At 62.2% G+C, this 10,225-nt stretch overlaps 1 protein-coding gene across 1 annotated transcript; it reads right to left on the minus strand.

The window, feature by feature from the left end:
* Nucleotides 1–1,650: 1,650 nt before the first annotated feature.
* PLD4 (phospholipase D family member 4) lies at nucleotides 1,651–7,632 on the minus strand. The gene is made up of 11 exons (XM_055132635.1): nucleotides 7,514–7,632; nucleotides 5,651–5,791; nucleotides 5,169–5,314; nucleotides 4,825–5,008; nucleotides 4,595–4,715; nucleotides 4,183–4,310; nucleotides 3,812–4,012; nucleotides 3,215–3,354; nucleotides 2,360–2,525; nucleotides 2,189–2,285; nucleotides 1,651–2,106 (listed from the first exon to the last, which is right to left on the minus strand). The coding sequence occupies exons 1-11, from the start codon at nucleotides 7,538–7,540 to the stop codon at nucleotides 1,904–1,906; spliced, it is 1,554 nt and encodes a 517-aa protein (XP_054988610.1). The 5' UTR covers nucleotides 7,541–7,632; the 3' UTR covers nucleotides 1,651–1,903.
* Nucleotides 7,633–10,225: the final 2,593 nt, after the last annotated feature.

Genomic DNA, 10,225 nt, shown 5'->3' on the forward strand with positions numbered 1-10,225 from the left:
CCCCGGAATCCACCCCGCAGTGCTGGGCGCCCCCTCCTCACCCCCTCACAGTCCCGGGTTCACCCCGGAATCCACCCCGCAGTGCTGGGCGCCCCCTCCTCACCCCCTCACAGTCCCGGATTCACCCCGGAATCCACCCCGCAGTGCTGGGCGCCCCCACCCTCACCCCCTCACAGTCCCGGGTTCACCCCGGAATCCACCCCGCAGTGCTGGGCGCCCCCTCCCCACCCCCTCACAGTCCCGGGTTCACCCCGGAAACACCCCGCAGTGCTGGGCGCCCCCTCCCCACCCCCTCACAGTCCCGGGTTCACCCCGGAATCCACCCCACAGTGCTGGGCGCCCCCTCCTCACCCCCTCACAGTCCCGGGTTCACCCCGGAATCCACCCCGCAGTGCTGGGCGCCCCCTCCCCACCCCCTCACAGTCCCGGGTTCACCCCGGAATCCACCCCGCAGTGCTGGGCGCCCCCTCCCCACCCCCTCACAGTCCCGGGTTCACCCCGGAATCCACCCCGCAGTGCTGGGCGCCCCCTCCCCACCCCCTCACAGTCCCGGGTTCACCCCGGAATCCACCCCGCAGTGCTGGGCGCCCCCTCCTCACCCCCTCACAGTCCCGGGTTCACCCCGGAATCCACCCCGCAGTGCTGGGCGCCCCCTCCTCACCCCCTCACAGTCCCGGGTTCACCCCGGAATCCACCCCGCAGTGCTGGGCGCCCCCTCCTCACCCCCTCACAGTCCTGGGTTCATGCCCCACCAAAAATCCTCCCTCACAGGGCAGGTCTCCCCACACTCCTCTGCTGTCCTCAGGAACTTACCCCCACCTTCCCGTGTCCCCCTGATAACCCACCACAGAGTTCTGGATTCCCCTCGGGAGCCTCAACAGCTCTCTGTCACCACGGAGAGACCGGAAGTGAGGGGGCGGGGCCGGGCCTTCAAGACCACCTGGCCCAGTATTTACATGTGTGACCTGATTGGTCAGTCCCAGAACTCATAACCAATCAGCGCAACCAACTACCAGGCGGGCTCTAGCAATGCAGTTAAGTTGGGTCATTGCGGTCCTTGACAGTCTGCGCGCAAAGATGGACCCGTGCAGCTTGGTCAGCGTGCTGTGACTCGGAGGCGCCGCAGCACCCACAGTCCAGGGCTGCAGCCACCAGCCACCCCAGGAACCTTTCTCAGAGTCCTGGGTTTCCACACGCTGAACCCACTGCCACAGGGCTCACTTCCCGCCTGTCCTGGAGTCCCGGTTTCTGCCAGGGACACGCCTCTCGACAGTCCCCCCCCAGGAACCCCCACAATCCCCTGTGGCTCCAGGAACATGCCCAAGTCGTGGATATTCTGAGTAACCTTCCCTCGCATCCCTGACCCCCTGGACCTCCAGAATTGCACTGGTGGTGGTTCTCTGCCAGGGGGTTCACTGCCTTCTCTGGCTCCCCCGTTTCATTTCTGAGCGGGGTGCCCAGCTGTGTGAGATCTAGGACCTGCCAGAGCGCAGCCTTCCTCTCCCCACGGACTGGTTGGGTCAGGGCTCTGCAGATGTGCAGGTGTGGGGTGTGGATGGAGGCCCTGGAGAGTTTAGAGAGGAAATCTACAGTCTGGGGGGGGATAGGAGGCGCTCCCATTAAGCTGGAGTCAGAGACAGAAGGCACAGGCACATTCCAAGGGTTTGCAATTACTCTGGGGGAGCCAGCAAGGGGCTTCCTGGAGGCCTTCTTGGAGGAGGCTGGCTTTAGGAACAGCTGGGTTTGAAGAGCGGATGGAAAGCAAAGCCGGCGCCCACAGGCCTTTGGGCACCTGGCTTGGACGAGGGCTGGGGCAGAAGCAGCTGCTTGAAGCCCAGATCTGGGAACAGACAGCAGACTTGGTGGAGAGTGGTTCCACCAAGAGCTGGAGGTTTCCAGAGGCTCAGTGGCGCCAAACACAGTCCCGGCTGTGGGCCAGTGCGTCCAGGCCCAAGGCGTAGGGCGAGCTCCAGTCACGCTCGAACAGTCGGCGCAGCTGCTCCTGCACGGTGAGTGCCTGCGGCTGGGTGCCCGCAGCCCTCTGTCTCAGCACCAGGCCCACGCCTGCAGTGCTGCTAAAGTAGTCTTCTGACCAGTTGGAGGTGCCTGGGGAGGGGGAGGGGAGTGTGGGTCCTCGTGTCTGACCTCCTCTGGGGTGCCCCCACGCCCATGGCCCTGCACTGCTCACCGATGTAGGCCACCTGCTCGGTAACCATGAACTTGCTGTGGTTCACCCGGCTGAACGGGATGTTTGAGTGGTTCCCTACCGGTACGATGTAGGCTTTCTTCGGGAAACGAAGAGGACTGTGTCAGGAGGGTGCAGGGCATCCTCAAGCCCGCCCAGGGATGGGGGCCTCACCACATCCAGGGAGATGCCAGCCTTGGGGTTGCTGAGGGCCTGAAGCGAGCGCAGGAAAGGGATCATGCTAGGGTCTGTGTTGAGCCAGCAGCTGACCAGCAGGCGTACATGCACACCCCTGCTCACAGCCGCAGTCCGCAGGGCAGTGTCCAGGACAGGCCAGTATCTGGGAAGAGAGGGTCAGGAAGAGACATCAGCAGGGCTTCCCCAGCAGCCCTGGGATGGGGAGGGTCTGGTAGGAGAGAGAAAGTGTCCATCAGCCTGGTGGCCTCTCCAAGGCCCTGCGGATCTGCCCTCCAGAGCCTCCCTTGGACCACCAGGCTCCTCCTTCTAAGAATCAGGGTCCCAGGCCCCTCCAGGCCCCGCCCCCTCTGCCCTTCAGATCTCTCCTACTATAGGCCCTGCCTAGGCCCCGCCCCTGGCCCTCCCACCTTCTCTTTCTAGGCCCCGCCTCCTGCCTTCAGACCTTTCAGGTCCCGCCCAGGCCCCGCCCCTGTCCTTCAGCCCGCTCCCTCTACAGGCCACGCCACCTGTCCTTCAGCCACCAATAGCCCCGCCCAGGCCCTGCCCCCTGTGCTTCTTCCCTCTTCCTCTACAGGCCCTGTCCAGGCCCGCCCCCTGTCCTTCAGACCTCTCCCTCTACAGGCCCCGCCTAGGTCCCCCCCCTGTCCTTCAGCCCCTTCAGGCCCCGCCCATGCCTCGTCCCTATCCGGCAGCCCCGTCCAGACCCCGCCCCCTGTGCTTCTGCCCTCTTCTTCTACAGGCTCCGCCCAGGCCCCGCCCCCAGCCCTCCTGCCCGCCCTCTCTACAGGCCTGCACACGCCGCCCAGCCTTGGCTGGCTCCTCCTGGCGCACCTGTCAGGGTGTTGGAAGCGCGTGGTGGGGAAGTACTCCATCACCGAGATGTAGATGAACTCCCGGGCGTGCCCGATCTCCGTGAGCAGCGCGTCCAGGTCCCGGGTTCGGCCACTGGGGCAGAGTGCCGGCGGCGATGCCTGTGCCAAGAGGGCCCTTGCGAACGCTGCCCAGAGACCTCTGGACGGCCTGGTGCCCCACCCGCACCCTGTCACCCGCCACGTCCAGGGTGGGCTGGCCTGACCCCTTTCTCTCCCCAGACAGGACCCCGTCCTGGGCCCTATCAGGCCTCTCCAGCAGACCAGTGGCAGGGTTGGTGAAGAACTGTCCACTCCTGGGCACCCGATGGAGGGGCACCCTGCCAGGTATGACCACCCCACTGGGCCTGCCTTCCCTGAAGAGCGTCGGACACCATAGCTGGAGGCGCCATAGGGTCTCCTGGCCCCAGCCCCATGCACTGGGTGCCTCTGCCCCAGCCCCACCACCTCCCACACCCAGGCCAGGGGCCTGTGTCACTAAGGGCCTGCTGTGCTGGAAGGTCCCTGCTTGGGGCCTGCCCAGCAGGTGGCCAGGGCTGTGGTGACCCCAGCACCTCACCGAGAAGTAGGCTGTGGTGGGGAGCCCACTGAAGTGCTCCCGCAGGGGCTGGAAGCGGTTAATGTGTGAGGAGAAGTTCCGAGGCCAACGGCTGGGGAGCACGGGCCCGGGCACCCCCAGCGCCCAGTAGGTCTGGAAGGTTTTCTCCAGGTCCTGGGCCAGGCGGCTGCAGTTGTAAATGATGACTCCCAGCTCCTTCACCTGCAGGGGTGGGGCAGCAGGGCCCCTGGGGCAGGGTCAGCGCCTCCCCGCGGCCACAGCACTCTCACAGACCCATCACCGAGAGTGGGGCCCTGCTTTCCGCAGGCGTTGTATTCTGAAGAGCCCCCAACCCAGCCGACACCCAGCAGAAAGAGGGAACGGCAGCCCACCTGGGTTAGGGACCGCCAGTCCATGTTGGCGCTGCCCACGTAGATGTGCCGCCCATCCACGACCCAGAACTTGGAGTGCAAAACGCCCCCAGTGAGCTTTTTCAAGGGCACATGCCGCACCTGGGCACCTGCGGAGACGGTCACTGGGCAGGGAGGACACTGGCCCTGCTCTCCCGCTTGGTTCTAGGCCCTCTGAGCTTCCTCCCGAGCCTACTGGTGGAGATGGGGCTGCCAGCGTGTGGCTTAGTGCCCGCTGCAGCCACAGACGCACTCCGGGGCCACCTCCACTGTTACCCCGGTGATACCTGCACTCCCAGCCAGGCCCCTGCCCCTGTCCTGCCCTGCCCGGGCCCCGCCCACCTCCCACGGGTGACTCTGCTGCTTTTGTGTGGTCCCAGCGGGCAGAACCCACCTTGGGCAACCAGGCGCTGCAGGTCACTGGAGTTGGGGGCCAGGGAGGTGGTGCTGGTGGCCACGACCAGGGACACGTTTCTGCCTGGCAGCTGCTGCAGCTTCTGTAAGAGGGTCTCCCCCTGCGGACAGTCCACAAGCTGCTGCATCTCCCACAGGACACGGACAGACCTAGCCCTTCCCAGCCCCGCCCCCACACCTTGTCCCCCTCCCCAGGGAAGGGGGGCGCACCAGTTGGGAAGATGAGTCATTAACCCCAATGTCGTGCCCCGTGAGTGACCAGTAGAACGAGGCCACGTGCACACTCTCCTGGGCCATGTCCAGCAGCTGCAGCCAAGCCTGGGCCAGTGGCCGGGCAGATGAGTTGGTAGCGGTCACGGGCAGGTCCTGGGGGATGCTCTCCACGAGGGCGAGGCTGCAGGGAGCCGGCAGCCCCTTACGGCTCTGTCTGTTCCCCAGCCCCGCGGGGACTCCCTCGAACCGCCCGTTACCTGCGCCTGCCCCAGGCCCCACAGGAGCCTGTATTCTGCGGGCAGAGCCGGCAAGCCCCCACAGCTGCCTCTCAGGCCACTCACCTGCAGGCATCCTGAGGTGGCTGTGCGGCCCCGTGGGGGGCGAACTGCGGCCCGGCAGGCCCTTCCACAGGCTGCGCGGGGCCCAGCAAGTGAGTGAGGCTCAGGCAGCCCAGAAGCAGTGCAGCCGAGACCCCCAGCACCTGCAGCTGGAGGGGGTCATGGGGCCTGAGGGGCGGCCAGGCTTTCATAGGGAGGGCAAAGAAGAGGGGTCTAGGGTGCCTAGCTGGGGGGGCAGGGCTCAGGGGGGGCACTGCAGTGCTCCTCCCACCCCCAGGCCCCCACCTCCCTAGCGCCCTGACCCCCAACCTCCTGGGCCCCTGACCCCCTTGCCCCCAACCCCTTGACCCCCCCACCTGACCCCATTGCCCCCCAACCCCCTTGACCTCCAACCCCCTGACCCCCTGGCCCCTTACCCTGACCCCCATGCCACACAGCCTACTAGTGGGTGAGCCCGAGGTCCCCCAGGCTTCTTTCGTTCTTACCACTCGGACCCAGGTGCCGGCGGGGCTACTGAGCCCCTCCCTCAGGCTGCAGAGCTCTGCCACTCTGGCCCTGGGGCTGTGGGGTGGGTTGGAGCAGGGCCACACAGGGGTCCTTGACATTCTCTGCGGAGACCTCGGCATCTGCACAGGTGACCCAGAGTCACGGCAGCCCAGCCCCGTCAACAACCCCACAGGGCCCTGTTTGAACCCCAGGGGCCTCAGGCCTGCGTGCTCACCCTGGCTCCCACGGACAGGCCTGCGGCTAAATCCCCTTACTGTGAGTCCCTGTGTGCACTGCGCAGCCGAGTGTATGTACATGAGTGTGCAGGAGTCTGTGCATGAATGTATATGGGAACACATTAATGTGCACATGACTGAGTACGGGTATGTGTGAGTGTGTGCATGAGTGTGTGTGGCTATGTGTGAGTATGGGCATGAGTGTGGTGGGTATGTATGAATGTGGGCATGAGTGTGTGTGGGTATGTGTGAATGTGTGGGGGTATGTGTGTGCATGACTGTGACAATGTGTGTGTGCATGAGTGTGGTCATGAGTGGGGTTATGTGTGTGTACATGAGTGGGGAGGTATGTGCAAGTATGTAAATATGTATGTGTACATGAGTGTGTAGGTATGAGTGTTGGGTATGAGTGTGTAGATATGTGTGAGTGTGCATGATTAATGTATGCATGCATAAGTGTGTGTGGAGATATGTGTGTTTGCATGAGTATGTGGGATCATGTGTGAGTGTGTGCATAACTGAATGTAGGCATGCATGGTGTATGTATAGGGTCATGTGTGAGTGTGCATGTATGTGAGCATGCATGAGCCTGTGCAAGCATAAAGAGTTGCTACCATGCATGTGTATATGTGTGCATGTGTGCGTGTATGATTGTGAGTCATGTGCCTTTGTACCATGTGCGTTCATGTCTATGTGCCCATGTGTGTTCATGTATATGCATCTATGGGTATGTGCATGTTTTTGCATGTGTGTGCATATGTGTGCAGGCAAGAGCGCCTGCATGTGAGTCGATACAGGTATGTTATTATGTTTCTGTCTATGCATGTGACTGTGTGTGTCATGTGCTGACAGGAGTGCAGGGGTGTGTGTGTGTGTGTGAGAGTTCGAGGGAGTGGGCTCCCGCAGGGCACGTCCAGGCACTTCCGCTCTCGCTCACTCTCCCTGGGACCGGCTCTCCCACCCACTTTCCTGTCGACACAGTGTCTGAGTCTCGGTTCCTGGTTTCAGCATAGCTCTGATGCCTATAAATAGTTGCTGGGGCTCAGGGGACTGCCCGCTGGACCCGGTGTGGCCCCCAGCAGGAGGCCGGGGCAGCCTGAGCCATGAGGAACTGGAGGCAGGGGAGGGTGCCAGCACATGAGGCCGTCACATGCGACCTCTCAGGCAGCACACCTCTCAGCCTGGCGGCCTGTGCTTGTGTGCGTGCGTGTGCATGGACCCTACCTGGCTCTGTCCCTCAGCCCACCTTGGTGCGAGGCTAGAGCCCCTCACTCCGTAGCCCTGGCAGACGCCCCTGGACGGAGCAGACTCCAGGGTGCTCCAGACCTGGCAGCTTTGATTCCAGGCTGCTCCACCTTCCTGTGCCTGAAGGAGCTGCCAGGTGCAACAGCATGGCGCCCCAGTCCAGGCAGGGGGCGTGCAGGAGGGACCTCCACACCGCAGCCCTGCCTCCTGGTCTCTGCCCGGGCCCTGGACGCGGGCGTGCGCTGTGACTTGCTGCAGCCCATGGAGGCCACAAGCAAGATGCCCCTGGCGCTGGCACCTCGAGGCAGGAAAAGTCCTGCGGCACTGGCCGTCCACGCTGTGCCCCTCCAGCCTGGACCTCTCCGGCTCCCTGGCACTCACCTTTGGGGGGCCTGTCCCAGTGCCCATCCTGCTCCAGCACACGCGCAGAGCCTTGGTTCACCAGGGCAGCTCGTCTGCCCCGGCCCGGACCACGCGCCTCCCCTTCTGGCCACTTCCTCTTCCGCCGCCCCGCACAAGCCTTGGGCTGAGCCAGAAACTGTCTCCCTGCCACTCTGGCCTGGATTAGAGGGAGGCCTGACACCGGCCCAGGGGCCCAGGCACCCCTCTCCTGGCTTCCAGGGCTGGTCGTCTAGACTGTGGCGGCTGCGTCCAGCTCTCTCCCAGTCCAAGAGGAACGGGGTCCTCATGGTGCCAGGATGGCTGCTGGGGCTCCTAGCAGAGCACAAGGGACACCCCGGAGGAGGCTGCTTAGAAGTCCCCGCAGAGTGCTTCCATTTAAGTTTCCTGACCCAGACCTTGGTCACACGGCAGCAGTGAGCGGCAAGGAGGCTAGGGAAGTGGAGGCAGCCGGGACCGCATGACTGTCACTGACAGGGTGGGAGTGGAGAGCATGCCAGTGCTTAGTCCCAGCCCCCCGTAGCAGCCCTGGGGTCTTCTGCGTGCAGGGCCCTGAGTGCCTGCAGAGCAGCCCCAAAGAACAGATCCTACCAGGCATGTGGGTCAGATGACACTCCTGCATGTGTATGCACACACCTTCACACACAATCACCCACTCTCACAGACACACTCTCACACAGACACACTATCACATAGACGCTCACACAGACACACTATCACACAGACGCTCACACACACTATGACCTACTCACACAGACACACTATCACACAGACGCTCACACAGACACACTATCACCCACTCACACAGACACACTATCACACAGACACTCACACAGACACACTATCACTCACTCACACAGACACACTATCACACAGACACTCACACAGACACACTATCACCCACTCACACAGACACATACTCTCACCCACCCATACCCACACAGACACACTCATATGGATGCTCAGACATACATGTGGACACACAATTACCCACTCACACAGATACACAAACACATACACTCACGTAGTCACACATTAGTGGTAGGATGGCCCAGGGATGAGGTGACACAGGAAGACAGAGAAGTAGAATGGGAACGCCGGTCAGACAGCACACGTGAGCCTCCCCGCCCACCGCAGGGCTCGGGGCTCCTGTGCTCGAGCTGTTGCTCCCTCTGGCTGAGAGAAAGCCAACTGGGTGTGCCAGACAGGCTGTGAAGGACCAGATGAGTCGGCCTGGCCCCAGTTTCCAGGCTCTTCAGCAGACTGCGACCCTTGCTCCTGCCGGGAAGCCCCTGCAGGTCAATGAAGGCCCTTGGACTCCGCCAATGAGTGTGATGAAGAGCTCGTGGGTGACTCACTCTGCAGTGCACTCACACACTCACACATTCATGCAGACACACACAGACACTCACACACACTCACACACACAGACCCACACTCACAGGCACTCACACAGACACACATACACATTCATACAGGCACACACTCATATAGATACACTCAGACACACACAGTCACACAGACCCCCATACACACCCACAGACACACTCCCACAGACTCCCTCACACACAGACCCACACACTCATACAGACCCAGACATTCAGACACACACAGATCCACACTCACATACACTCACAGATACACTCACACACTCATACACACACTCACACACCGATAGACACATTCACACGCACCAACATACTCAAACACATGCACTCATAGACACCCATTCTCACAGACATTCACACACTCGCATAGGCACCCACTTGCACACTCAATAGACCACTCACACACACACCCACACACTCACACACACTAACACAAATCCACATACACAGAGATTCACATACTCAGACACACACACTCAGACACACACTCACACTCAGACACACACACACAGACACGCATTGACCACTCACACACTCAGACACACACATAACCATCTACTCATACACACTCACACAGATGCCCAGACACAATCACACTCACACAGAGACACACACAAAGGACCACATCCACACAGACACACTCCACCACCACACAACACACGTACCCTGGCACTGATGTTCAGAGTCACTCGGTGGACAGGTACCTGTCCAGGGTGCTGACCTGGTGACCACAGAAAGCCCCGTGCAGGGGGTGTGCCTCTCCTGGGCAGGACTGGGTGGGGTCCATGGCCAATGGAGGGCGCTGGGAGGTGCTGTGAGGACTCCCCCAAACCGTTTCCGTCCTGCTGGGCCCCCCATTCTGACCTCAGGGCACACGCGCTGGGCAGCCCTCACTGCTGGTGACGCAGATGCCGGCAGGGAGCCTCACTGGCTGGCAGAGCAGGGGCCACCCTCCCTGGTGGCCGCCCCCCATGCCACCTCCTCGTGCCCTCCCTGTTAGCTGTGAGCTTCTTTCTCAGAGGGGCTGCCAGCGTAGAGCTTTCAGCCACGAGCCAGTCTGCGGAACATCCTTTATGCCTCTCACTCTGAGCCCCACTGGTGACCCCAAAGTCCTGAGGGTGCTGCCCACTTAGCCGTGCACACGGTGAGACAGTCTGGGTCCGCGACCCCACTGCAGCCCCGAGACCACTCAGGACCTCTGCCAGACCCCCCAAAACCGTTTCCGTCCTGCTGGACCCCCCAGTCTGACCTCAGGGCACACGCACTGGGCAGCCCTCACTGCTCGGTGACGCAGATGCCTCCAGGG

Source organism: Sorex araneus, chromosome 3 (genome assembly GCF_027595985.1).
Source record: "Sorex araneus isolate mSorAra2 chromosome 3, mSorAra2.pri, whole genome shotgun sequence".
Classification (NCBI taxonomy): domain Eukaryota; kingdom Metazoa; phylum Chordata; class Mammalia; order Eulipotyphla; family Soricidae; genus Sorex; species Sorex araneus.